Source organism: Heloderma suspectum, chromosome 13 (assembly GCF_057233095.1).
Source record: "Heloderma suspectum isolate Gila_16-S chromosome 13, 16-S_ref, whole genome shotgun sequence".
In the NCBI taxonomy this organism is placed as follows: domain Eukaryota; kingdom Metazoa; phylum Chordata; class Lepidosauria; order Squamata; family Helodermatidae; genus Heloderma; species Heloderma suspectum.
This window is the reverse complement of record NC_139470.1, coordinates 32,708,225-32,735,963: the sequence shown is the minus strand read 5'-3', so window position 1 is coordinate 32,735,963 and position 27,739 is coordinate 32,708,225. Positions and strand designations below refer to the sequence as shown.

The 27,739-nt window shown below is 49.2% G+C and overlaps 2 protein-coding genes across 7 annotated transcripts in view; both read right to left on the bottom strand.

Annotated features, from left to right (window-relative positions):
• SMPD4 (sphingomyelin phosphodiesterase 4) overlaps positions 1–5,571 on the bottom strand; it is a 29,865-nt gene extending 24,294 nt beyond the window's left edge. For 3 of the 5 annotated variants that reach the window (XM_084819943.1, XM_084819944.1, XM_084819946.1), the window contains exons 1-2: positions 5,181–5,268; positions 3,397–3,483 (exon numbers count right to left, since the gene is read on the bottom strand). In XM_084819943.1, coding sequence (XP_084676069.1) covers positions 3,397–3,483; positions 5,181–5,255 — 162 coding nt within the window. In that variant the 5' untranslated portion in view covers positions 5,256–5,268. Of the gene's footprint in view, positions 1–3,396; positions 3,484–5,180; positions 5,269–5,541 lie in introns of those variants that run through there. The other 2 variants (XM_084819942.1, XM_084819945.1) reach the window with 1 other exon arrangement.
• Positions 5,572–7,097: 1,526 nt separating this feature from the next.
• On the bottom strand, positions 7,098–23,672 carry LOC146336342 (uncharacterized). Of its 2 annotated transcripts, none has more exons than XM_084819966.1 (2): positions 23,435–23,672; positions 7,098–7,693 (listed from the first exon to the last, which is right to left on the bottom strand). In XM_084819966.1, exons 1-2 carry the CDS (start codon positions 23,598–23,600, stop codon positions 7,176–7,178), a joined length of 684 nt encoding a protein of 227 aa, XP_084676092.1. In that variant the 5' UTR covers positions 23,601–23,672; the 3' UTR covers positions 7,098–7,175. The 2 variants fall into 2 exon arrangements, 1 of the variants encoding a protein (XP_084676092.1); XR_014785755.1 differs by lacking the exon at positions 23,435–23,672 and adding an exon at positions 13,801–13,888 and having other exon boundaries at positions 7,607–7,693.
• Between the last annotated feature and the right edge of the window lie 4,067 nt (positions 23,673–27,739).

Here is a 27,739-nt window from a genome sequence, read left to right as displayed (position 1 = left end):
CGTTGAGTACGGTTACTCAACCAGCTGTGGATCCACCTTATTGTAGTATTGTCCAATCCACATTTTACCATCTTGTCCACAAGGATATCATGGAAGAACTTGTCAAATGCTTTGCTGAAATCAAGATATATTCCCATTATCTACGAAACTAGTAAGTCTACCAAAAAGGAGATAAGGTTAGTCTGGCGTGACTTATTCCTGACAAACCCATATTGACTCCTAGTAAGTAGTCAATTCATTATTTTCTAGATGCTCACAGACTGACGGCTTAATCATCTGTTTTAGAATTTTGCCCAGTATTGACTTCAGGCTGCCTGGCCTGTAGTTTCCTGGATCTACCTTTTTCCCCTTCTTGAAGGTGGGGACAACATTTGCCCATCTCCAGCCTTCTGGCACCACACCTCTTCTCCAGGAGCTCTGGCAGATTACAGACAGCGGCTCTGAAATAGCATCTGCAAGCTCCTTCCGCACCCGGGGATGCGATTCATCTGGCCCTTGAAACCCGAACCCATTTGAAAAGCTTAGTGCTCTCTAGCCATGTCCTTACTTATTCTGGGCTGCAGATTCCTCCATATATCATTTGTTCTACTTGTCCCAGGTTGAACACAACTCCCCTTGTGGGAGAAGACTGAGCCAAAAATGGGGGTTAAGTAGATCCACCTTCTCTCCGCCACCAGTTAACAATTCACTACCTTCCCTAAAGGACAGGAAGGCCTGGCGTGCTATGGTCCATGGGGTCACGAAGAGTCGGACACGACTGAACAACAACCTTCCCTAAGCAAAAGACCTACCCCTTCCTTGATGTTCTTTGCTCCTAGCACAGCCAAAGAAGCCGTTTTTGTTGTTCTTGCTTCCCTCACTAGCCTCAGCTCATTTTGGGCCTTCACCTTCCTGACACCATCCTTAAAGATTCAGGCAATTCCACTGTACTCCTCCTTGGTAGTATGTCCCTCCTTCCATCTCCTATACATAACCCTTTTGAGTCTCAGCTCATCAGAGAGCTCCCTGAGCAGCCACCCAGGCTTCTTTAGATACCTGCTGTTTTTCCTTCTCATGGGAGAAGTTCGTTATTGCACTTTCAGAACTTCAGTTAAGATCTCCCGTCCTTCTTGAACTCCTTTTTCCTTCAGGATTTCTAGCCATGGGATCCCACCCAACATTTCCCTGAGCTTCCTGAAATTGCCTTTCTTAAAGTCCAAGGTACACATCAGACTAAGCTCAGCTTTCACAGCCGTCTCTAGCACACATTCCAAGATGACAAGGTCACTTTCCCCTACGGTTCCTGCCACTTTCACTTCATGTACCATTGCTTCCCTGCTGGTCAGGATTAAGGCCAGGGCAGCAGATCCCCTTGTTCCTTCTTCCACTCTGAGAGAGGAAGTTGTCAGCAAGACAAGTCAAAAACCTATTGGATGTTCCATTCCTTGCAGAGTTAGACTTCCAGCAGATGTCAGGATAGCTGACATCCCCCATTACTACTATTGCTTGCTTCTGTGAAAGTTTTGTCATCTGTTCCAGGAAAGCACCACCCATGTCCCCCAGCTGGCTGGGCGGTCTGTAGCAAACTGCCACAACAAGATCACCCCTGCTCCTCCCTCCCTCCGTCTTTACTCAGATGCTTTCAACAGGACTTCCATTCTCAGGATCATGAATTTCCAGCCAGGTGTACGCATTTCTTACATATAACACTACTCCCCCTCCCTTCCTATCAGACCTATTCATTTTGAATAAGGTATACCCCTCAGTGGCTACAATCCAATCATGAGTCATCCCACCAAGTCTCAGTGATAACTATCAGTTCGTACTTCCGATCTTATATTGGATTTCAAGTTCATCCTGTTGTTTCCCTGTATACATTGGTATACAGACACTGGAGGCCGTGGGTGCTGTACCTTCCTGGTTTCTTTGCTGTATTTACCTGCAAATTCCTGGGATCCACTTCCACTGTCTTGTCTCCTCCTTTGTCCTTTGTGTCTTTGTCTGTAATACTTGGCTCAGCAGTTCGCTTTGGGCTTATGCCACCCCACCCCCCCAGGAGTTAGTTTAAAGGCCTCTTGATCAGGTCTGTCAGGCTCCTGCAAAAAACATTCTCCCGAGTCCCCATTTTCTGCAGGAAGCACTTCATACTGGTATCGTAGGCCATGCTCCACGAAGCCAAACCTTGCCCAACTACACCACCTGTGTAACCAGCCATTTACTTTTAGTATCCTTCTTTCCCAACCAATGCCCTGATCTATAAAGCCCTATATGGCTTGGAACCAGGCTACCTGAAACACCACCTTTTCCTATATGAACTGGCCTGGGTTTTAAGATGTTCAGGGGAGGCCCTTATCTCCCCTGTGGGGATGCAGGAAAGGGCGTTCATGCTGGCCGCTCCCAGGCACTGAATTGCCTACTGAGGGAGACTAGGTCGGCCCCCACTCTGCTGTCCCTCCACCACCAGGCAAAAAGGCTTTTATCCAAGCAGTTCTTTGGCATATAAGCTGGTCTGCTGCTGAAGCGTTTTTTAATTGGTCAGTCCTGCTTATCTTCTTTTATTATGAGATTTTCAATTTATTCGTTTTTATGTTTGCATTATGTTTTATGCACTGAGCAGGGGGCTGGACTCAATGGTCTTATAGGCCCTCCCAACCCTACTATTCTATGATTCTATACTATGTTTTAGTTAAGATTTTGTTTTTAATCTAAATTTGACCATTAGCTGCCTTGAGCACCATTCTGTGGAAGAAATGTGGGATATAAAATAAATAAATAAAATGTCAACAGAAGCATCTTGAACTTGGCTCAGCAGCTTACTGGCAGCCAGTACCACTTCTTCAGAACTGGTGTCCCACTCAGCAGCCAGCCGTGACATTTCGCATTTGCCGCAGCTTCTGGGCCAACCTCAAAGGCAGCCCCACATACAGTGCGCTGCAGTACTCCAGTCTTGAGTTACCAGGACATGGATCACTGTGGCCAGACTACCCCTGTCCGGGACGGGCTGGAGCTGGAAAAAGGCGCTCCTTGCTGTGGAAGCCACTCATGCCTCCATTGACAGCGGCAGACCTCAGAGTACCCCCAAACTACTACTTACTACTCCCAAGATGAACTGCTGGTGGAAGTACTAGAAAGAAGCGGAAAGGCAAATGTTGCAGAGCGAAGATGCACCTCAAACCTAGTTTATGTCAGTTTACCAATTTGATTTGTCATAATATCTGGATTTACATGGGAGCCTGCTCTGGGTTGGCCCATGTTCACCCTCCAAGTCTAGTCATTAGATGGGACTGAGCAGCACAATCTGCCTCATCCTGAAGCCAACACAAAGCTATACATCTTCATCAGACAACGTCAATATTCTTTCTAAAACAGAACAAGCAAGGAGATATTACAGGCCTGAATAGATAACAAACACCCTACCTTAGCAGGAAAATCTGCAATGACAGTCACCAGATCGTGGCATCTCTGGACAAAAGGCTTGTTCAGACAGTCATTCTTTAAGCTAGCCTGTTTTAAACAAAAGAGAGAATTGGTGCACTGCTACAAGACAAAGCAAAAAGACCTTATTCAAGTCCTATAAACTGTAGTACGAAATAAGATTGAAGGAACCAGGTAAGTTTAACCTTGAGAAGACTGAGGGGGGATAGGATAGCATTTTCCAAGTACCTAATGGGTTGTCACACAGAAGAAAGTCGCAACCTGCTCTCTATCATCCAAGACCACAGAACAAGAAATAATAAGCTTAAGTTACAGGAAGGCAGATTTCAGCTGAACATCAGGAAAAACTTCCTAACAGTCAGAGCAGTCAGACAATGGAACCAACTGCCTAAGGAGGTGGTGGGCTCTCTCTGCATCACCGGAGGCGTTCAAGGAGAGGCTGGGCAGTCACCTGCCAGGGATGCCTTAAGCTGGATTCCTGCACTGACCAGGGCATGGGGCTTCATGGCCTGCCTGGCCCCTTCCAACTCCATGATTCTGTGACCGTGGAAAACAGCTACTCAGCATCAGCGCTACACTGTTCCAGATCACTGCCATGCTGCTAAATCTCACGGCCCAGGCCTGCTCACAGGGCAGAATTGGGTCTGTTCAGAATCCCAGGAGAAAGTCTGCATGCACAACGCCTGACTCACAAACAGAAATGAAGTTGTTCAACATCCAGGTTTTTGCCACAGCACTAGCCTGGGGGCACGTGTCTGCAAGCAGAAGGGTTCTGCTGGAACTCGCCGTGCTCCACTGCTACCAGGAACGGTCTAGCAAACCATCCCTAGACCCCAGCCTGTAGACAGTTATGCGGGCCCCACTGTCATGTGAGCCGGCCCACGGAGTTACAGTTCTCATCTCTGTGTGGCAAACGAGCATACCACAGAGACAAAAGAGACAGAGGGAAAACCAGAGGAGGCGCATGGAGCGAAAGGGCTGAGAGAGCCTAAGCGAAAGGGCATGAGACTACACAGAGGACAGTCATCGCCCACCCCCACCGGCAGAGCGGAAAGTCGCCAACGATGCTTCTCCACTGCTGCAGCAGCTGGCTGCAGCTGCCTCCTCCCCAAGGGGACAGTTGTCTTGCAGAAGGGAAGCACGCCTGAGTGCAAGTTAACTCCCTGGTTTGCTTCCTCTCCAGGGTTTACAGCAGCAGCAGCAGCATTTGGCCCCGGCTGCAGGTGGACCCAAACTGCGAGGCAGGTGGGCCTTTACGATCCACTGAACTTTTCTCCAGGGCTCATGGCAATTCTGATTAACAGAGCCGCCATACTCCTATTTCCCCTTGTGGGTGGCCCCATGCAGAACACTCAGTCCGATGCAAAGGAACACCTGCCCCATGCGTGGCAGCGTCCAAAGGGGAACCGCAGAACGAAGGGCTCGGGTCTCCCTCCCCCTCTCCCGCTGGGATGCAGCGCCTCCCAGGCTCCTGATAAGCCGAGCGGCCCCGGCGGCAAGCTCCAGATGATGCTGGAGGCCCACCCGCTAGACCTGGGCGATGGCCATGCTGGCTGCGGATTCCGGGAGCTCCCGTCCAACACATCTGGAGGACACCAGGCGGGGAAGGTGGGCCCGGCTGAGCCCTCCGCTCCGGCGGGGGAGGATCCCCTGGCCCGGGGCCCTGCCTGCCCCCGGGGCTCCATCCCGGCACCGCCTGGCTTGCCGCCGGGGTGCCGCTCTGGCCCGAAGACTCGGGCGGAATGCGGCCGGGCCGCTCCGCTTACCAAGAGATAGCTGGGCGGCGGGAAGCGCGGGGCGGCCATCGCGGAGCTCCTCCAGGGGCCGAACGGAGGCGCCATCGCGGCCAGCTGCAAGAGAAGGAGCGCGCAGGGCAGGCGGGCCGCGCGCCACGCCTCCCGCCCAGCGGCCGGGCGCGCGCCTGCCCTCGCGAGGCCTGGCGGGCCTCCGCGCCATCCCTCGGCGCGGGGCGGGCGGGGCGCGCAGGCCGCGCCCCGGGGCCGCCCGCGGCCCGCCCGCTCCCCGCGGGGCGCCCCGGGCGGAAGGCCGCCCGCGGGCGCCGGCTGCCCGCCCAGCGCCGCGGCGCCGGCCGCGAGGAGCCCCGCGCGGCGCGGCGCGACGACTCACCTCCGCCCGGCGCCGCGGCGCCCCGCGTCTGGCCCGCCCGCGCCCCCGCCGGACGGGAGGCGCGCGCGGGTGACGCCGCAGGGCGGAAGGCCCCTCCGCGCCGCGCCGGGCCCGGCCGCCGATGACCCCGCGAGCGCGGGTTGGGGCAGGTGTCCGCCCTCCGGCCCCGCGGGGCGAGGGGCGCCGCCGCGCGGAGCTCCGGGACCCGCCCGGCGCCGGAGCGCTTCCTCACCCGCCCTGCCGCGTGTCAGACGCGGGATAGGAAGGGAAGGGAAGCGAAGTACCCCGGGGGGCGACCGGCCGCGAAGGCGGTGCCGCCGAGGGAGACGTGGATTCTGGGGCGCGGGGGGCGCTTCCCGGAAGATGGACCGTCGGCAAGGGCCGCGAGGAACGTGTTCGGCCGCCGCACGAAGAGCTTCGTCCGGAGGGCTTTCGGCTGTGTCCCACGGTGGAGGGAGACGTGAAGTTGATCAGGTCGCCTCCCTTGTGGACATCATCTCCCTCGACTTCAGCAAAGCTTTCGACAAAGCGCCCCAGGATCTCCTGAGGAGCAAACTAGCTCAAAGTGGGCGAGATGGAACAACGGTCCGGTGGATCCACAGTTGGCTACAGAATCGGACTCAAGGAGTGCTTATCAATGGGCTCTTCTCGAACTGGGGAGAGGTAACGAGCGGGGTACCGCAGGGCTCAGTCCTGGGCCCAGTGTTCTCCCACATTATTATTAATGACTTGGAGGAGGAGGTGCAGGGAATGCTGATCAGATTTGCAGAGGACACAAAGTGGGACGGAATAGCTAACACCGTGGAAGACAGAATCAAAATTCAAAGTGATCTGGATAGACTGGAGCGCTAGGGAGAAAACAACAGAATGACATTTAATAGGGATAAATGCCACATTCTACACCTAGGAAAAAGAAACCCAATGCACCGTTACAAGATGGGGAATGCATGGCTCAACAACACTACAAACAAGAAAGATCTTGGAATTGTTGTCGATCACAAGCTGAAGATGAGCCAACGATGTGATGTGGCTGCAAAAAAGGCAAATGCTGTTTTGGGTTGCATCAATAGAAGCATCGCTTCCAAATCCCGGGAAGTACTAGTTCCCCTGTACTCACCGCTGGTTAGGCCTCATCTGGAGTCCTGTGTCCAGTTCTGGGCACCACACTTGAAGAAGGATGCAAACAAGCTGGAGAGGGTTCAGAGGAGGGCAACAAAGATGATCACGGGACTGGAAAGAAAGTCCTATGAGGAGAGACCAAAAGAACTTGGCCTGTTTAGCCTTGAGAAGAGAAGACTGAGGGGAGATAGGATAGCACTCTTCAAGTACTTGAAAGGTTGTCACAGAGAGGAGGGCCAGGATCTCTTCTCCATCATCCCAGAGTGTAGGACACGGAAGAATGGGCTCAAGTGACAGGAAGCCATATTCCAGCTGAACATCAGGAAAAACGTCCCGACTGTTAGAGCAATATAACAATGGAACCAATGACCTAGGGAGGTGGTGGGCTCTCCCACACTGGAGGCATTCAAGACAAGGCTGGACAGCCATCTGTCAGGGGTGCCCTGACTTGGATTCCTGCACTGAGCAGGGGGTTGGACTCGATGGCCTTGGAGGCCGCTTCCAACCCTACCATTCTATGATTCTATGACCTTGAATTTGTCCCGGAAAACAACTGGTGACCAGTGCAACTCCAGCACTGGAGTGATGTGATCACACCAGCCACTGCCTTTAATCAGGTGAGCCAGCACGTTCTGTACCAGCTGCAGCTTCCGAACCATCTTCAAGGGTAACCCCACGTAGAGCACATTACAGTAGTCTAGATGAGAGGAGGCCAGGGCATGTACTACTGATGGGAGCAGATGGTCGGGAAGGTAGGAGTGCAGCCACTGTATCAGATGGAGTTGGTACGGCGCTGTCTGGCTTGCAGCTGACACCTGAGCCTCCATGGGCAGCTGGCAGTCTAAAATGACCCCCAGGCTGCGGATCTGGTCTTTCAAGGGTAGCCGTACCCCATTCAACACCAGTTCAACATCCCCCAACCTCCTCTTGTCTCCCACCAAAAGTACCTTGGTCTTGTCAGGGTTCAGCTTATTCCTCCCCATCCAGCCACTCACCGTCTCCAGACATTTGGACAGGGATTCCACAGCCAACCCTGGTGAAGATTTAAACGAGAGGCAGGGCTGTGTGTCATCCACATATTGATGACACCGCACCCCAAACCTCCTGATGATAGCCCCCAGGGGCTTCACATAGATGTTAAATAGCATCGGGGAGAGGATGGAACCCTGTAGCACCCCACAAGTGTGCAGCCATGGGTAGATAGCAGCTACTCCCCCTCCCTGATCCCCAGCCTTCGGCTGCTGTGCATATGAAAATCCAGCCGGGCACATGGCCGCCAGAGTTGGAGCAGCAGCCTCAGCCAACCAGGTCTCTGTAATACATGCCAGGTCTGCACCCTCATCCAGGATCATGTCATGGATGAGGGATGTTTTCTGGGAAACAGACCTGGCATTGCAGAGCAGCAGACGAAGACCAGAAGATGGAGTCACGCCTCCCCCAGCCATCCTTTGGCTCTGGACAGGCCCGTAACAGGGAACACAGATATTACACATCCCTCCCTTGTTCCCCTTACCTGGCATGGGCTGCCCCTAGCGCTCCGCCAGTGCCTGCTGCCCAGCCTCAGTATATTCTGGCCCCCAACGCTCCCCCCACTGCCTCCGTCAAGTGGACACACGCCCCCTCACTCCCACCTATCAGGGAGGCTACCCACCCCTAAAAACACAACAGAATCCCCCCAAAACCCACCCCCCACCAACAATTAAAGAAAACAATGCATCCCCTCACACATACTGCAAGGCAGGAGTCCACAAGGAGAGTGCTGGTGCTGGTGGCGGCAGCAGCAAGCAGCAGCAGGCATGCCCCCTTCCCTGGGTGGCAGCTTCTCCTGCAGATCAAGCTATGCCAAGGGCATGGTTTGCCAGCTGGTTACTTGCAATGTGGAATGGCAGCTTCAGTTGCGTAGACGCCATCATGTGTTTATTCCAACAAACAGACACATCTGGGACTTCAGTCCACTACTCTGCCACTGACAGCCATCCAGCACCAGGGAGGGGTGAAGCTCAAACTAGCCAGAGCATAGGATACCACACCATGTGCATATTGCCTAAATAATGCATCTGTTAAGGGTATGGCCCTTAACAGATGCAATTTCCCAGAATTGTGGAACTTACATGAACAAGGAAAACCCCTAGGTGAAGCTGAAACAGAAAGGCTTTTTTTGTTAATGGAATATCCTACAATGTCCTACTCTTCAGCACTGACCTGCCCTATTCATGAAGGTGAAAGCAGAGAGAATTCCCACTTTTGGTTCAGCTCATGGACATGACTGATTTTCCAGTAAACTCAGTTAATTTATACGTGAAGCAGAACCATTGCACAACACTGGTGATGTGGAACCTCACAGGCAGGGGTGTCGTTAGCAGTGGGCCCACCTGGGCACGGGACCTGGATCTTCTGAGCTGTGCCCCGGATCTTTTGAGCTTGACAAATCCATGTTGAAGCCAACATGGATTTGTCAAGAACAGATCCTGCCAGACGAATCTGATCTCATTTTTTGACCAAGTGACCACCTTGGTGGACTGTGGGAATGCTGTAGACATAATATACCTCAACTTCAGCAAAGCTTTTGACAAAGTGCCCCACGTTATCCTGATGAGCAAACTAGCTCAAAGTGGGCTAGATGAAACAACAATCCGGTGGATCCACGTTGGCTACAGAATCGGACTCAAAGACTGCTTATCAATGGGATCTTCTCAAACTGGGGAGAGGTAACAAGCAGGGTATTGCAGGGCTTAGCCCTGGGCCCAGTGCTCTTCAACATTTTTATTAATGACTTGGAGGAGGAGGAGGTGCACAGAATGCTGATCAAATTTGCAGATGACACAAAATGGGGCAGGATAGCTAATACTTTGGAAGACAGAAACAAAATTCAAAGTGATCTTGATAGACTGGAGCACTGGGCAGAAAACAACAGAATGACATTTAATAGGGATAAATGCCGAGTTCTGCACCTAGGAAAGAAAAACCAAATGTACAGTTACAAGATGGGAGATACATGGCTCAACAACACTACAAGCGAGAAGGATCTTGGAATTGTTGTCAATCACAAGCGGAATATGAGCCAAGAATGTGATGTGGCTGCAAAAAATGGCAAATGCTCTTTTGGGCTGCATCAATAGAAGCATGGCTTCCAAATCCCTGGAAGTACTAGTTCCCCTCTACTCGGCACTGGTTAGGCCTCATCTGGAGTACTGTGTCCAGTTCTGGGCACCACACTTGAAGAAGGATGCAGACAAGCTGGAGAGGGTTCAGAGGAGGGCAACAAAGATGATGAGGGGACTGGAAACAAAGCCCTATGAAGAGAGACTGAAAGAACTGGGCATGTTTAGGCTTGAGAAGAGAAGACTGAGGGGAGACAGGATAGCGCTCTTCAAGCACTTGAAAGGTTGTCGCAGAGAGGAAGGCCAGGATCTCTTCTCGATCATGCCAGAGTGCAGGACACAGAAGAATGGGCTCAAGTTACAGGAAGCCATATTCCGGCTGAACATCAGGAAAAATGTCCTGACTGTTAGAGCAGTACAACAATGGAACCAATGACCTAGGGAGGTGGTGGTCTCTCCCACACTGGAGGCATTCAAGACGAGGCTGGACAGCCATCTGTCAGGGATGCTCTGACTTAGATTCCTGCATTGAGCAAGGGCTTGGACTCGATGGCCTTGTAGGCCCCTTCCAACCCTACTATTCTATGATTCTCTCGACAGTATGCACATTCATTGAGTCCTGGTTGGCCCTTTCCTTTCTTCTGCCCCCCCTCTGGTCGCTCCTGTTCTCTCAAGCCACGGTTTATATTTCTGCCCAGGACGGCTGCAAGCGTTGCCTTTTTCTTTTTTCAGGAATGGCACTCTTTTCATGTGCTCTCACGTGCACCATAGCTGCTACTTTTGGCTTCATCAAGGCATTTAAAAATTTCATGATCTGGGGTCTGATAAGGCTAAAGCAGGTGGTGATATTAAGGCTTGCTTCAATTTAAGAAAAGCCTTTTTTATTTTAATTGTCCACTTCTAGTGGGTAATATCTTTTGTTGAAGCTTCATGCGGGGGCTCCGCCTTTTTATGACTACTATGGCCCCCCTCTTGCAACAGGCACACTTATCCTTTGACTTGCCTCTTTTGCAGATCATGTTTCAAACTCTTTGTGCCATGCACCAGCTTTAATTTTTTATTTGTCTTCTCTGCAGGTTAGGCTATTTGCCATTGTCTCCACAGAAACTCACTTAGACCTTTTTACTAATTTCAACGACACACATTTGGGATAAGCCCCCTTTTTTTCTTTAAGCCTTTTTGTCTGCTACTTTCTTTATCTTCTTCTATACCTTTTTATATCATTAAAACCTAACACCATGACTGGAAAACCTTTGTTTTGCATCGTAGGGCATGGTGGAGCAGATCTAACAATCATACCGCTCCTCTGACTGCGTGGTCAGGGTCCATCAAAATCAAGGGAAGGGCACTGGTCGGGAAGAGGGAGGACCCACAAGGAAGAGAAAATGGATGGATGCAGTTCGGCACTGATGACCTGTAAGGCATGCAGTGTGTCTGTTTTCCTGGTTGAAGGTAACAAGGAGAACATTTGCAGCAAGTGCAAACTGGTTGAGTTACTAGAAGAAAAGATAGGAAGTCTTGGAACAGTGAGTGGCCGCACTCCAGGGTATAAGAGAAGAGAAAGGATCCTGGAAGAGGCGCTGGAAGGACAACTGTGGGTAGACACTTGGAAGGCGCAGTAGGATGAACCCAAAGAGGAGCCACCCGAATGGATGACAGGGAGACTCAGGAGGGAGAGATCCAGAAGGCCGTCTGCACCACTGGGACCAAGAAACCACTTTGAGGCACTCGGGGGAGAGAGTGGCTGAGAATTCAGGAGGAGATGTAGCATGGAACTCACAGGACAAAGCCAGACGCTGGAGCCCTACGGAACAGAGGGGATGGAGCTGCTTCCTGCAGCAACAGGAAGAGAAGGGAGGTTGTGGCTGGTAACTCCCCACTGCAAGGAACAGGCGGGGAGTTGTGCTGGCCAGACCATTGGCTTGAGAAGTATACTGTCTCCCAGAAGACTGGATTGGGGATGTGATGGAGTGGCTGCCGACACTCATCAAGCGTTGAAGCTCCTAATGGATGAACTCTCGGAACCTTTATCTATTCTCTTTGAGAAATCCTGAAGAATGGGCAAAGTACCAAAAGACTGGATAATAAACTCAGAGCAACGATAAGCAGGGTTCCATGGCAGGCAAACCTAACAGGAAGAGGAGTTCCAGAGGGATGGGAGTTCCTAAAGGCGCTATCAGAAACAATCCCAATGAGGGGGGAAAAGATAGACAACAGAAGAAATCAATGAGGCTACACAAAAAGCTTAGCAATGATCTGAAAACTAAAGAAGACACATGGGAGGTGGAAGGGGGGACAGGACTCTAAGGAAGTGTAGAGGTAGGTAGCCCAGTATTGCAGATTAGGGCCAAGAAGGATAACGCTCAGAATGGACTGAGCTTGGTAAAGTGTGCTAAGAAAAGCACAAAGGGCTTCTTCAGATACTGTATGTTCAGAGTAAAGGAGAACAAAAGTACTGGTACACCAGCTGCTCAGTGAAGATGGCAGAATCATAGAATAGTAGGGTGGGAAGGGGCCTACAAGGCCATCGAGTCCGACCCCCTGCTCAATGCAGGAATCCAAGTCAGAGCATCTGGCAGGTGCCAAAGGAAAGGAAAGGCAAAACTGCTCTGCTCCTGTTTTGGCTCAGTCTTTGCCTAAAAGAGAATCTTTGTTCCATCTGGCATATGTGGCAAACAGTGCAGCTTGAGATTGACAGAGTGATTGTCAGGGAATATCCAAGCACCTTAAATGAGTTCAAATCCAGAGGAATTGCATTCTATGGTGTTGAAGGACTCTAGAACCTCTGTTATCTTTGAGAAATCATGGAGGATGGGTGAAGTGCCAGATGACTGGAGGAGGGCAAATGTTGTCCCTGTCTTCAGAAAGGAAGATCTGGAGAATTATAGACCAGTGAGTTTAACATCAATGTCTGGGAAGATTCTAGAGCCAATGATAAAGCACTCCGTCTGTTGGCACCTTGACACTAATCCAGTGATCACTGGAAGCCAGCATGGATTTGTCAAGAACAAGTTCCGCCAGACTCATTTAATTTTGCAGTTGGGTAACTTCCTTCGTAGTTTGTGGGAATGCTGTGGACATAATATATCTTGATGTCAGCCAGGCATTTGACAAAGGGCCCCATGGTATTCTGATTAGCAAGCTAGTTAAGTGTGGTCTGGATGGCATTACTGCTACTGGTGGATCCACAGCTGGCTGGAGATCTGTACTCGAGTGTTCACCAATAGCTCCTCATCACACTGGAGGGAGGTAAGGGTTGCCAAGAGGCAATAGTTGTTTTAGGATTCAGAGGCAATGCACACACTAATGGGTGAAGGCTAAAGATTTGTATCAACAACAAACTACAAAGCAAGAGACTATAAGGCAAGAGTACTATGCTTATGCCCCTTCAGTCACCGGGATACCTCTCAGAGGGGCAACGGATGGACCCCAGCAATGGCCTGGTACGCAGCAGCTTTCCTGCTCTGAGACCAAGACTCAGCAGTCTTGGTCTGCACTGAGGTTCTGTAATGGGAGTGTTCTGGGGGCTTATATACCATTATGCTCACATTAATCACACCTGTATTGCGGTTATTCTGCAGTAACTTTGAGAATTTTATACATTCTTTCAAGTGAGAGGATTTGCTTTAGCAAGTGGCAGGCAGCCAGCATAGATAACTATGACCATCCCACATACTCACGTACCAGGTGGCCAACCTTCAAATCTTACCGAGGCCTATCTAGAGGTAAATAATAGACCCCCAACCCACACCATCTTGGACAGAAAGCTAGCTCTGAGAAATAATGAGACAAGAAGCGTAGCTGACCACTTAAAGAACCCAGGCCCAAAAGGAGATTCTAGGCACAAAAAGAGTTATTGCTATTCACCACTAACTCCTTTACATCACAGTGGTCTTCTGCATTTCCACTACAAGGTATCGAGTGGGGTGGTGCAGGGCCTTGTACTCTTCAATGTTTTTATTAATGACTTGGAAGAAGAGGTGGGGGGAATGCTTATCAAATTTGCAGATTATACAAAATTGGGTGGGAGAGCTAATACCTTAGAAGACAGAAACAAAATGATCTTGTTAAATCTGGGGTGTGTTTCCCCGCTCTGGGCTTCACTTTGTTTGCAACTTTGTTGCGATGTTTCCCCAATCACATCTTCTCCTTTTCCTCTTTCCACAGCCCTTAAAGACCCGGCTTATCCTCGCTGTAGCCTGGGCTCTGTGCTGTTTCCACTGAGCTCTAATCAAATTATTTTCTTCATGGCTAGGTGGAGTCTGGGTTGGGTCTGATGACCTCATCCATGTTCCCGCCTCCTTGGCCATGTTTCCAGGACAACGGAAGGAGAAGCTATTGGAAGAGAACCAAATTTTTTTTAAGGAATCAGCTTTGCTGTGAAGGGAGGCTTTCCCCCTCTCCCCCCTTTCTCCTTTCCCCTGAAAGTCCAGATGCACCTGCATTTCAGGAGCAAGCCTCATTGAGCACAGTGGGAGTTACTTCTGAGTAGAGACACATATGCATGTGCTGGGAAAGGGGGGGGAGAACACAAAGAGGCAAACCAGCCCCCATTTTAACCCAGAGGACCTCATTGACCACAATGGGAGTTATTTCTGACGAGACAGTAATGGGTTTGTTGTGGGAAAGAGAGCAGTAAACACAAAGACAGAAACCAGCCCCCATTGTAACCCGCAGGATCTCTATAATGAAGCTGGAAGTCCTTTCTTCCTAAGGCAATTCATCAGAGCCTTGAGATCCCACTTGGTTGCATAACCACACTTAAGGATTTGGGCTTTATAGTGTGCCATTTCAATTGAGGGGGCATCTCTGTAAGTTCTGATGGGGGCATTCAAAGGCAAGCCTCATCCACCACAATGGGAGTTACTTCTGAGGAGACGCTAAGGGTTTGTTGTGGGAAAGAGACCGAAACCACCCCCCACTTTAACACACAGGATCTCTATATCATAGAATCATAGAATAGTAGGGTTCGAAGGGGCCTACAAGACCCTCGACTTGACTGCTTCCAGCATGGGAGAGCCCACTGCCTCCCTAGGGAATGGGTTCCATTGTTGTATTGGAACAGGCAGGAAGCGGTCCGTGGCCTGGGGGTTGGGGACCCCTGCTTTAAAGGGTGCTCCAGGCAAGTCACCACTTCAGCAAAAGCAGAGGTTTCAGCATCAGACTCGGCAGGTCTGCAGTAAGCGAGTCGCAAGGCTATGTGGAAGATCCCTGGCCTTCCGTGGTGTAAAGCAATTTCAGTAGGGTGACTGAGAGCCATGAGGGACGAACTGAGCTGGTCAAGCAACAGCAAGTGAGCATCAGGCCCATGGAAGGCCACAGAACTGCAGAATTTGTGATGCACCAGGAATGAGTGTGGTGTCTTTACTATGTGAGGGAGTCTAGGAAACTGAGGGAGCAATCCTTTGGCTGCAGGACACTGTCTAGAGGGCCATAGGATATGCTCCTTTCCAGGAACCAACCTCGGAGCCCGTGCTCCCACAAAACTGACCTCCCCCTCGTCCATGCTGCCTTGGAGGCAGCGCAGAGAAGCTGTATCCTCCGCGCTCAGAAGACAAGCACGGAGTGCCTGGAAAGTGGCGGGGCTGGGGGCATTCCGGGGCGGGGAGAGTGGAGCTGCACGTAGGAGAGTGGAGCTGTGCGTACATGCAGCTTCCTCTCCTGGTCCGGCCTCCTGCTGCGAGACAGCCGAAAATGGCTGTCTAGCGAAAAAGCAAGACAGGAGAGGCGCGGAGGGAACGATCCCCCCCCCCCCATGGCTCTCCTGCCTTGCTTAGGCTAGGCGGTCGCCTCTTGGGTTCGGAGGCGGCTGCCTGTCTAGGTAGGATTTTGCCCTAAATGGTTTCAAGTGGAATGGAACCAGGGTGGTTACCAGAACAAAGTGGGTTACGCTGCCTTTGGAAGGTGGGGAACCAGGTGGTGTGTGCAGCCAGGGGGATTGGCCAGAGGTGCTGGATCACTGAGGGCTTGAAGCCCAGGGTTCTTATGGGGACTTGAAACAAAGACTGCAAAGGGACAAAAGACTCAGAGTCCAAAAACAGCAATGAAACAAAAGGACAGGAGGAAACTCGGGAAGAGTCAATAGTGGCTTCAGACCACCAACAAAAACTGGGATTGCTTTTCACCAACGCCATCAAGCGTCCTGAAAGGACTGGCACAGGATGGGCAGATCTAAGGCATCTCTGCACCAGCCTAAAATCCTGCATTTAAAATGGGGCTTTCTGCTTCCATTTTGAATGCACGATCATGACGACTCCTTTTTTTCACTTGCTTCCTTTCCCCCCTCCCCTTCCCCCTCCTTCTCCCCGTATCTGAGTCTTCCATTCTCTCTCACTGATCTCACTCCTCTTGCCACTTTTCCTCTCTTCACGGAGGGAACTCAAGCGGGACACAAGGGGTAATTTGATCGCTTATGATCTGTGATCTAAAAATGGAACAAAGGGCATTTAGTGCAGGAGATGCCTTGAATGATCACGGCATCATGTAAAGAGCCAGTCGCAGGATAAAAGCTCAGTGTGATGGAGTCCTTGTCAAGGGGAAATGCCACATGTTGCCAAATACTCATGGGGGCTGGCTGGGCCTACTCTTCTGGCAAACAGCATGCCAGTAACCGTTTTCTCACTGCTGCTTCCATCATTTTTCTGAACAGAAAATCCATTAAGGAAAAAAAGACTGAACAGCAGCACAATGCCTTTGCTAGCGCTAGGAGCCCTCCATCTGAATAAACCCAAACGGCACAACCCAATGCATGTTTAGACAGAAAAAAGTCCTACAACTCCCAGCGTGCCCCAGCCAGCATGGCTGCCTGGGGAACGCTGGGAATTGTGGGGCTTTTTCTGTCTAATAATGGACAGGATTACACCCTCATTCTGTTTCCAGCAGATTGCAGAAGAAACTTTCAAGCAGCCCTAAAGGACGCTGGTGAGGAAAAGTCCCCCTCTCCTAGAGCGCAAGGGCACCCAGATTGGCAAGAGGAGGGAACCGCCAGCACAGCTGTTCCTTGCCCCACCAATCTTATATGTGCAGGCGAGGGTGTTCTCTGCAGTTAGCGATTAGCTGCCCAAGGGGCCTGTGGCAAGGATCGTGCCTCATTCAGGGCACCCACGGGAGTCCCTCCCACTGTTCCAATCATAGTAATGAGGCTGTATTTATCATGAGCAGTTCAAGTCCCCTTTCCCTTTAATAACTGGGGTCACGGTCATTAGAAGAAATCTTGTGGCAGCAATGGGGTGGGAGGGCAAGGACTGGATTCAAAGAAAAGTACTTTTTAATTGCAGTGGCTGAGAAGCACAAAGCAGCTCAGCCTTATGCAAGAGTTCCAGAAGCCCCTGGCCTCTGCTCAGGAATCCAAGGGAAAGGAGGAGGGCTTGTTTTCCTTGTCTCGGTGAACACACTTCTGCTGGCCTTCAGAAATCCCCAGCCATTCTGGAGAGAGGGAGATTAGCCCTTTGTGCCAGAAGCGGGAAACGATCTCTTGGTTGGAGCTTCTTTGCAAAGTTGGCGTTTGGGGGCTTGTGCTCCCAAACAAAAGATCTCTGTTGCAAGTCTTGCTCCACTGTTCTGACATGTTTTACACTGGAAACACGTGGAGGTATTCAGGGACCACATGGGTTGCTTTCCACACGACCTGCTCAGCCTGGCATTGCCCTGCTTTGTTCACCCACGTTTTATGCACCATCTTTCCAGACAAGGCTTTTATTGTGGAATCAACCTGCCTCATTCATGGAATGTTATGGGGGTGCAGACAACGATATCCTCCACTCATAACCCTCCTGCATTTTCCCACTGCTTTTTTCTACCTTTTCTCTTACCACAGAAAATCTGTCAAGGAAAAAATGACTGCAGAGCAGCACAATGCCTTCTAATTGGTAGCACTAGGAGTCCCACGTCTGGACTCCCCCCCCCCCAAGCCCACCAGAACTAGTAGGGCAGAGAGCAGGAAGCCCAAAGTAGATTGAGCCAAAACCAACAGTAGTCAGAGCCAAGGAATTGTACTCCCCCTCCGGCCCCTCAGTATCACAAAGGCTGCAATGCTATACTTATTTATTTGTTACATGTATATCCCGCCTTTTTTCCTCTTGCAAGGAATCCAAGGTGGCTTACATAGTCCTCCTCCTCTCAATTTTATGCTCACAACAACCCTGTGAGGTAGGTGAGGCTGAGAGTCAGTGACTAGCCCAAAGTCACCTAGTGAGCTTGATGGCCAAGTGGGGACTAGAACCCAGGACTCCTGAGTCCCAGTCTTACACACTAACCACTAACCTGTTCTGTATCCTAGGGCATATCTACACTACAGACTTAATCCACCACTATACCAAGGTTTCTGTTTCCGGATTTCTTGCAGGATTAAGATCGGCTCCTTTACATGTGTTTTCTTCTGGGGCAGGGGTGTATGTGTCTTCCTTTCCTTATGTTCCATTACACAAGCACTAGGTGGCACTGTGGTACAGCAGAATTGTGCATTTTAACTAGGGATGTACGAAAGTCACCTTTTCGCAGCTTGGCTTCGCGATGGGGGGGAGGTGCTTTGCTTTTCCCCCCGAAGTTCAGGCAAAGTGGGGGAGGCTTCCCACCTCGCCCGGCCGAAATTCAGGCTGGGGGGGAGGCTTCCCGCCTCGCCCAGCCGAAATTCAGGCCGGGGAGAAGCGCCCCGTCTCCCCGGCCACGAAACAAAAAGTAAAAAAAAAAAGACCCCATGATAGGCTACGTGACGATTTACATAGCCTATCACAGCTAGATTTCCAAAGTCAGCCGTGATAGGCTACGTAAATTGTCACATGGCCTATTATGGGTGACTTTGGAAAAAAAAAAAAAGCACGTACGCAAATGGCGGTGTTGCAGAACCCAGAGTAAGAGAGACCACAGAGTGAAGGAAAAAGAGATTATTTAACGCGCGGGCTTAAGGCTGGAATCATTTCCAAAGAGCCAGAAGCCCCGATTTACATCAGCACATTGTTTTTATAGACATTGTGACACATATGAAACGGCTCCTCCTCCCCCTCCCGCGTGGGGTTGCAGTCCTCAACATTTCTTTTCCCAGCACCATTGTTTATAATACAAGAAGTGGGTTATAGGGTAGCCGTGATAAGCAGAGAACAGAAGAGAACAGCAGAGAACAAGATATACAATTGTATGACCTTTGACAAGATAAGGAATTCCTGTGTCTTGTCAGCTTACAACAATATATTCAAGGGAGAAAGAGCTCAGCAAGAACATGAAGCATGAGACTGCATGAGGCTACTTAGTCTGACCCCCGATATGGCTGCACATTCCCCCCTTAAATGCATAATTTAATTACAATTATAGCATTTCTGATAACTATACAAAGCTTTTTGTGACATACATATTACTTAGCCTCTTGTTGGGCTATTAGAGCGTAGAGGGCAGCAGTTTTACTAGCTGAGACATAAAACAGATTGGTTAAACAGCGCATAAGACAAGGAACGCAGAGACATAACAGTATCTCTATGAACAACACTGGTAGAATTAGGATGAACAATGCTTCAAGCCAGCTAAGATCTGGAAGCCAAGGGGTTAACTAATTGAGCTAATTGTTGTGTCTTATTGTTTTGTTAGCTACTATATTGTGCAGCTTGTTGATCTGTTCATCTACAGCATTGCCGTTATCAGTTAAGTTAAAACAACAGAGCTTTGGTGTGTCTCACAACTTAAATGATGAGGAAGGAAGAGGTAATCTATACCAGCTCTATTTTCTAGAACTGCACCTCTTAGATCACGCAACTCTTTATTTAACAATGACAATGCTCGTGAGGTGGCATTTATGCTTTTGGCTAAGCTGCAAGCTAACCGGTTGATCTCCAGACCATCAGCCAAGGCTAAACCTGGAACCCCAACCAGTGACATTGCTAAGGCCAATTTTTCTGAGTCAGAATATAACTGCACATGACTATTACAATTTTTAGTTAGTTGGAGTGCTCGAGGCTGCCGTCGACGGATTTTCTCGGGCTACAGGGGAAGAATTGGCACCAGTTCAATTGGCGGCTGAGGCAACATGGGTGGTTATTAGACAAGTTGGCAGGAACGAATGACCAAGTGCGGGAACCACATGTCTAAAACCATCCATGAGGCAAAAGTATGTGGGCATCATTAAAAGATATGTTTTGAATTTTATTACAGTGGAAGGGGGCCAGGGATAGCTTTGTATTTTCTGGAAAATTTTTGACAATTAAGCATTCGTGCACACGTAGCATTTGTTTCAGCAATGATGGGGGTGCGTAGAGTGAACTCTGTAGGGGGTAGGATCTTTGCAACTATGCCCCAATTAGCATTTTGGGAATAAGTTAAACTTACACCATAAACTCTTAACATGGTATCTTTTTGAATTTTCCCAGGATGTCTACAGACAGGTATTAGGCAAGAGCTAATAAGCCTGTTTGCAGGTATACCTCTTGGCAAACAAAAATGTTTTACTCTCGTGATGTTAGCCAGGTGAAGCCAGGAATTATCAGCAAATCACTGGGACAAACTTCCCCTTCCAGGGGCAGACCCCCCTTTTTGCACCTTATTAAGGAAACACAATGCAACACTACTAACACTACAACACGCATGTTTGATTTTCTTTGGGATTTGACCGTATGCCGGGCAGCTATTCACCTGGCAAGCTGCAGTGGGGTCTAGTCCCCTTCTTCAATTCTCCAGTTGCAGGTCTGACTGTACGCAGGGGGACAGTCTCCCGGTGTGTCCACAGTAAGGTCTAGCCTGAGTCTTCTTACTGCTTTTTCAGAATGATTTTTAAAGGATTTTCAGGATTTCTGTTTACAGTCTACTCTCCCCCTCTCGCTCTCTTGACTCCTGTCCAATGTATCCAGGGTCTAACTCCAGCTGCTTTCATAGCTGCGGGGGTGGAAAGTATGACAGTTTTCAGTCTTCTCCATCTGGGAGTCAAAGGGTTATTTTTCCCTCTTTAACTCATACTTTAACTCTTGGTTGGAAAGGATGAACTTCTGTGATGGGAATGGCTTATTTTCTAAGACAAAGCGATGCTGGGCTTGAAGAACTTTGCTCAGTGTTTGGACTTCTTGTTTAAGGCTAACGTTTGCTTGCTCTTGATGCCGCTCCAGTGTCAATTATGAAGTCAATGTCACGGCCCCTCTCAAGCTGTCTCCCTCCTCGCCCATTCTGGCCCCTTTGGTTTTCTCCTTTGTGTATTTGATTTATTTTATTTGGGCATTCATGCCACTAATGTCCATCTTGTCCACACTGGGCACACTGGTTCTTTTTTAAGAATCTTCTGCCTCTGCCGGGTCTTCTTCTTTTCTTTTTCCGTTTACGTCTTCTTGGGCCTCTGGGTTGAGGGGGGTGTACTGGCAATAGGCATCTGAAAGACGCTCCAAGTATGCTCTGGGGCCTCGGTGGCACCTTGCAGCACTTTAGACACTTTGGTCATATTAATTGACTTCTTCATACTTGCTTTCATGGCTTCTAACAGCAGGGTTTGATACTGGGTGAGGCGCTCTAGCCCCGCTTGTGTTTTGGGATTCCAGCAGGGGGGGTTTACTTACAAGGAGACTTTATTGGGTAACTTACAGCACACAGGCGTACCTAATGGTTGGATCAGACAGCTTCTCTGAACCACGAGCTATTAGGCTAAATGGGTTTTATACCATACATGTTACCTATGAGGCAGCACAACACTAGCAAGCATTTTCAGCATAGGCTAGAAGTGTTTGGTTCTCAGGCACAGCTTCCTGTAAACAACTTCGCTTCCCAAAGTGCTTGATAACACTTTTATTCATTAGTATGGGAAGACAAAATTTTTCTCTTTCTTTTGCTTTCTTTTTCTTTGCTGATCTGCCTGTATTGCAGATCATGTTTCAAACTTTTTACATAAAACTTTCTGCTCCATGCACCAGCCTTGTCTCTTTATTTGTCTTTTTCAAGTTAAACTCACTTACTTAAACCTTTCTGCCTTACACTAGTCCCAATGACACACATTTGGGACAGGCTCTTCTTTTCCTTCTAGTTACATTTTTTTCATCTTAAAGAACTATTACATTATTGTGGCTACTTTACCCCAGGTAATAAGCTCCAGGCACAATCAGCTGCTTTTAATTTACCCTGGGGGCGACTATGGCCACGCTTCTTTTTTATAAATGTTTTTTTTCTTTGCCTCTTGCCTTTTTTTTTCTTTTTTCTCCCTTCTCTATCTGTCTTCTACTTTCTCTATTTCCTTCTTTTCTACTTGCTTTTGTCTTTCTTTCCTTGTCATCCATTGGGAACTACACTTAGTATTATTTGGAGTTGCAACTAACACTAATCTGCAAATATCACATATATTTTATGATATCTAAGAAATCATAAAATATATACAACAAACTTTTTCTGCAATTTAACACAATGAATGGAAAGCACTTTTTGCATGGTAAGGCATGATGGAGCAGATCCAGCAATCATACTGCTCTTCTGGCTGAAAGCTCAGGGCCCATTAAAATCAAGGGACGGGCATACCCACACACGCAAAGAGTTCTAGGTCACCATTTTTGCCTCGGCAACTCTATGCTGCATGAGTTCTGGCAGAAGGAAATCTAAAAGTCATAGATCAAACTCAGCCTGCTGTACACTGAGCTGACTACAAACACAGACACACGGTCCACAGTGATGAGAGTTCAAGTTTATCTAAAGCTTCACAGCACTGTCCATGGCAAGTCTTTGACAATTTAAAATTTTAGTTCATGTGCAGAGTGTCTCTAAAAAGCCCAGATGATGATGGAGGCAAACAGAGAAGGCTCTGGGCAATGAAGATGTGATGTTTCTAGCAAAGGCTTTCTACTTTTGCATCAGTTTAAAAAGGGGAAATGTGGCCCTACACCTCTTCTGACAGACAAGGGCCTTTAACTTTTTAGCAAGGCCTCTGTCTAAACAGAGCGGCACAGCTCAGCTCTCTAGCCGTGACGCTTTAACCTGGGCAACTCCTCTGTAAATTTTATTTTACTTCTGTCAGGTTCTCTCACAGACATTTTAAAAACTTACTCTTTTTTTTTTTTTAACCTGGTACACGAAAGCACTGAAACACTGAGTGCCAAAACTCAGGACGCTGGGGGGTGATGGGCATCGCTTTATACTTGCATTTTTCAGGCAGCCATTAATCTTCGGGGAGGCGGTGGGGTGATTTGCAGGACTTTAAAGGCAAGCTTCTTAGTTTGTCTGTATTTGTAAATCCCAAGCTTAAAACAGGACATGATGAGGTACAGGGCAGCCAAATTCTTGCTTTGGCACGGGCAACAAATAACTCGGGTCAGCTTTCTTCGCTGGGGTCTCAAACAGGAAAACAGTCTTAATTTAAAGTTGTAACATCACTGACAGCGTCAGCCAGCCAGCTACACAGATCTCATTGTTTTTTAAGACAGTTGCTCCAATATCTTCTTCTCAATCAGGTTGGGTCTCCCAGCTTACACAGTTTATTGCAGCTTTCAGGAGCATGGTAGTAGCGTGATTTTGGCTTGGCCAGGAACATGCTGTCTGGTTTCTTGGTCTCTTCAGCACACACACTCAGGCAGTCTAACACTGGACACTCAAATCAGTGAGATTTCTTCATTGCAGGGAATCCCACGGCAAAAGCTTAATGGTTACGTTCTTCAGAAATCATATAGCTGATGGTCAGTAGCTACAGGCTCTATGCAATTCTAACACAGTTCAAAGCTAAACACGGTTACCTTGACAGAGATCTTCAACATGGTCTTTCCGCTTCATTCTGCTTTGGGACAGTCTTATGGCACACTTTTCATTCGAAGAGGGGTCTAGCCTGTTCTCTGGGGCTGATTCTTCACCTTTATTTTCTATTTTGCCTTCATCTTCTGGGTCTTCATTTTCAGTTTCCATTTCTTAGGGATTTCATCTCAATTAGGCGAGGTGATGATGTTGCACAACTCAGAATGTTGTGGGCAATTTTCCTGCCCCCCCCCTCTCTCGGCGCGCTAGGCTAACAGCTACTTCTTCGGCCTCACACTCTCACGCTCCCACGCTTTGTTAAAAGCCAGACTGTCCTGCAACATTTTTCTAATTAACAGCCTCAGATCTTGTTCTTTTTTTCTCAGCTCAACCTTGAGCTTTTTGCTGTTTTCTCTCTCTGTTCTGAATCTTTTAAAAAAAAACCTTTTTCCTTCTTTGTTTGACATACATCTCAAGGGGGTGCAAGGTTTGCTTCCCCCACCACCCATAGCCTCCCTCCTAAATTGAAGACAGACACAATTAGGGAATGGGAATTGGTCAGTGAGTAAGGGGTCTCACTGGCCGACACAAGAGGATTTTTCACACCACGCACTTTGCTACTGGCCTGGGCACCCGGACGGTCAACGGTATGCGTCAGAAACCTCAGTAGCCACTCACACAATCATCCATCTCTCCACTGCATCCATATGTCCCTGCCACCCACTTTTCCCACTTTTTACCAGAGCAGAAAGCGGCTTCCCCAGCTTCCTCAGCTTCCTACTGAGTACTGGCGTGCTGGGTACTGGCACCCACTGGGGGGTGTGATCAGGCCCCCCTTCTACCCGCAAGGAGTAGGTTCTTTTGTATACGTATACCACCAACACTGACCTTCTTCATAAGGCGGGGCCCTCTTTTTTTCTGCCCAGTGGCCTTTCTCCCTAAAGGCGGGGCCCTCTTTTTCCCATATACTTGCCTTTCTCCTGAAGGCTTCCAATGTGGGTTTCAACTCAATTGCAGCTGCGATACAGGCAGGGCTCAAGTTCCTTCCTCCGCTTCCCAAGGTTCTCTTGCCGCTCACTGCCGTTTGGGCGATCCCGGTGCAGGCTTTCTCCCATTCACTCGACAAAAAGGTCGGTGGCGCCAAGAAATGGAGGCATGCACCGAGCTCGTCTTCCCGGTGCGGCGATCAAGAGCAGGCAACTGCCACCTGTCTGGCTCAGAGCCTGCCACATCCGAGTCACGGCACCATTTATGTTGCAGAACCCAGAGTCAGAGAGACCACAGAGTGAAGGAAAAAGAGATTATTTAACGCGCGGGCTTAAGGCTGGAATCATTTCCAAAGTGCCAGAAGCCCCGAAATACATCAGCACATTGTTTTTATAGACATTGTGACACATATGAAACGGCTCCTCCTCCCCCTCCCTCGTGGGGTTGCAGTCCTCAACATTTCTTTTCCCAGCACCATTGTTTATAATACAAGAAGTGGGTTATAGGGTAGCCATGATAAGGAGAGAACAGCAGAGAACAGCAGAGAACAAGATATACAATTGTATGACCTTTGACAAGATAAGGAATTCCTGTGTCTCGTCAGCTTACAACAATACATTCAAGGGAGAAAGAGCTCAGCAAGAACATGAAGCATGAGACTGCATGAGGCTACTTAGTCTGACCCCCGATATGGCTGCAACAGCGGCAGCCCATGGGCGCCGCCATTTGCGTTCCTTATTTTGGCACGTCTAGTCTACGTAAATCTTTACGTAGACTAGACGTGCCAAAATAAGGAACGCAAATGGCGGCGCCCATGGGCCGCCGCCATTTGCGTACGCGTTTTTTTTTCCCCCCCAAAGTCACCCGTGATAGGCTATGTGACGATTTACATAGCCTATCACGGCTGACTTTGGAAATCTAGCCGTGATAGGCTACGCAAATCATTACGTAGCCTATGCATGGGTGTTTGTTTGCTTTTTACTTTAGTTTTTTTTTTTTTTGCAATGGCGGTGGTGGCAGCCGGTCGGGAGACTGGCCCCCGCCCCCGACGAAATGCCGCCGGGACCCACCGCCAAGAGGGACATTCGCCAAAGGTAAGTCCCGTCCCGGGGGGGCGGAGAATTTCACCGCCGATTTCGGGGGGCCAAATGCGTTGGCGCTCGGGCCCCCGAAGATTCGGGGAGAAATTCTCCGCCATCCCTAATTTTAACAAGGCTTTATCCCACCATTCATAAATATTACCAGACTTTCCTCGTTAGAAAAAAAAACCTGCTAAAATGGTTGCAAAGCACAGGAAAGGCCCTGGAAGATGACAACGTTATGTAAACAACCTGCAAACTACCATAAGTGAGGAATCACAAGCGCATAATAAATACCTTGTGAGAAAGGCTCCTACAGTCTTGGATGACAGAGAACAGGTTGCGGCCCTCTTCTGTGTGACAACCCTTTAGGTACTTGGAAAGTGGTGCCATATCCCCTGTCTTGTCAAGCCTAACATACCCAGTTCCTTCAATCTCTCCTCATAGGACTGAGTTTCTAGTCCCCTGATCATCTTTGTTGCCTTTCTCCGAACTTGTTTCCAATTCATCTGAACCCTTCTTAAAGTGTGGTGTCCAGAACACAGCATTTGAAGTGAGGTCTGACCAGCGCAGAGTAGAGTAGAACTATCACTTCTTGTGATTTAGAAACTATACATTTATTTATTTATTTATGCAATCTAAAATTGTATTTGCCTTTTTTGCTGCCACATCATACTGCTGACCTCACCTTGAATACTTTGTCCCATTTTGGACAGACACCACACTTTAAGGATTCAGATGAATTGGAAACAAGTTCAGAGAAGGGCAACAAAGATGATCAGGAGACTAGAAACTAAGTTCAACTTGTGAGTGACTCCAACCCCGACATCCTTTTCACATGTACCATTGTCAAGCCAGGTATCCCATAGCTTATACCCCTGTGCATTTGATTTCTCTTTCCTAAATGAAGAACTTTGCACTTGTCTCTGCTGAATTCCATTCTGTTGTTTTCTGCCCAGGGCTGTGTTTCCACCAGCGATTTTCTCCAACCTGGCTGCACAGGGACATCTCTGTGTTTCCATGACATCATGGCCATTCAGCACCAGCCCCACATTTTATTGCTGAAAACCTGCTTCTTCTGAGACTGGTTATAGTCCAACTTTTCCAGCTTACCATGGCTCCATTACTGACCTGTTTCCACAATCGCACTGGGCCCAATATCATAGTCCTGCCCATGGGGCATGTAGCCCAGCCTTAGTGGGAGTATCGCTCTGGCCTCAGTGACCCAACCCTTTCCCCTCGTTTCCGGAAGTTTCATTGCCGTTTTGGAGCAGGATGCCGAGGGAGCAACTTTTAAAACATCATTGAAAATAAGCACCAGAACACAGCCCACGACCCCAGTCAAGGGGTGTTTCCTCCCATTGTGCTGAATGAGGGTTGCCCTCTCAATGACCACAGAAATAACAGAGAAGCCCCTCGACTGACAGGGCACATATCAAAGCCCAATTTCTTAAATGCAATTAAGTGCGATCTCGAGGCTCCAGTCCATTGCCTTAGGACTCAAGTTACAGGAAGCCAGATTCTGGCTGAACATCAGGAAAAACTTCCTGACTGTCAGAGCAATACAACAATGGAACCAATGACCTAGGGAGGCGGTGGGCTCTCCCACACTGGAGGCGTTCAAGACGAGGCTGGACAGCTGTCTGTCAGGGCTGCTCTGACTTGGATTCCTGCGTTGAGCAGGGGGTTGGACGCGATGGCCTTGTGGGCCCCTCCCAACCCTGCTGTTCCATGAGCCTGCAGCCCCAGTATTTCGTTGTATCGATACCTCAATACAGTGAAAACTAAAGAATCCAGGAGCGGGAGGGGAGGAGGCAGCCAGAAGAGGCAGCAGCAGCAGCACAGGCAAAGAGAGGCAACTCCAGCCAGCCCTTTCCCTCCGTGCAGAGAAGCCATGAAGTAACATAAGCATCAGAGAGGGCTCTGAATGGGGACAGGCTGGGAAATGGAGGCTAGTGATTCCTAGTGGTGAAAAGGGAGTACAGTGTGATTCTGAAGGCATGGAAGAGCGCTCCAGCACTTTGATGAGCTGGAAAAGCAGGATAGTTACTCTAGATACCTAGGTTACTAAGGTCACAGCCAGGTGAAAGACACACCCCTAGCAGTTCATTTACATCATGTCAAATGTAAAGCGGGGATCGGCACACAGCGGCTGAACTGCAGGGAGCCAAATTAAAGGGAAACATGGGAGTAAAGGTACTCTGCAAAAATGCAGCTTCCCCACAGGTAAACTCTGCAGTGGCT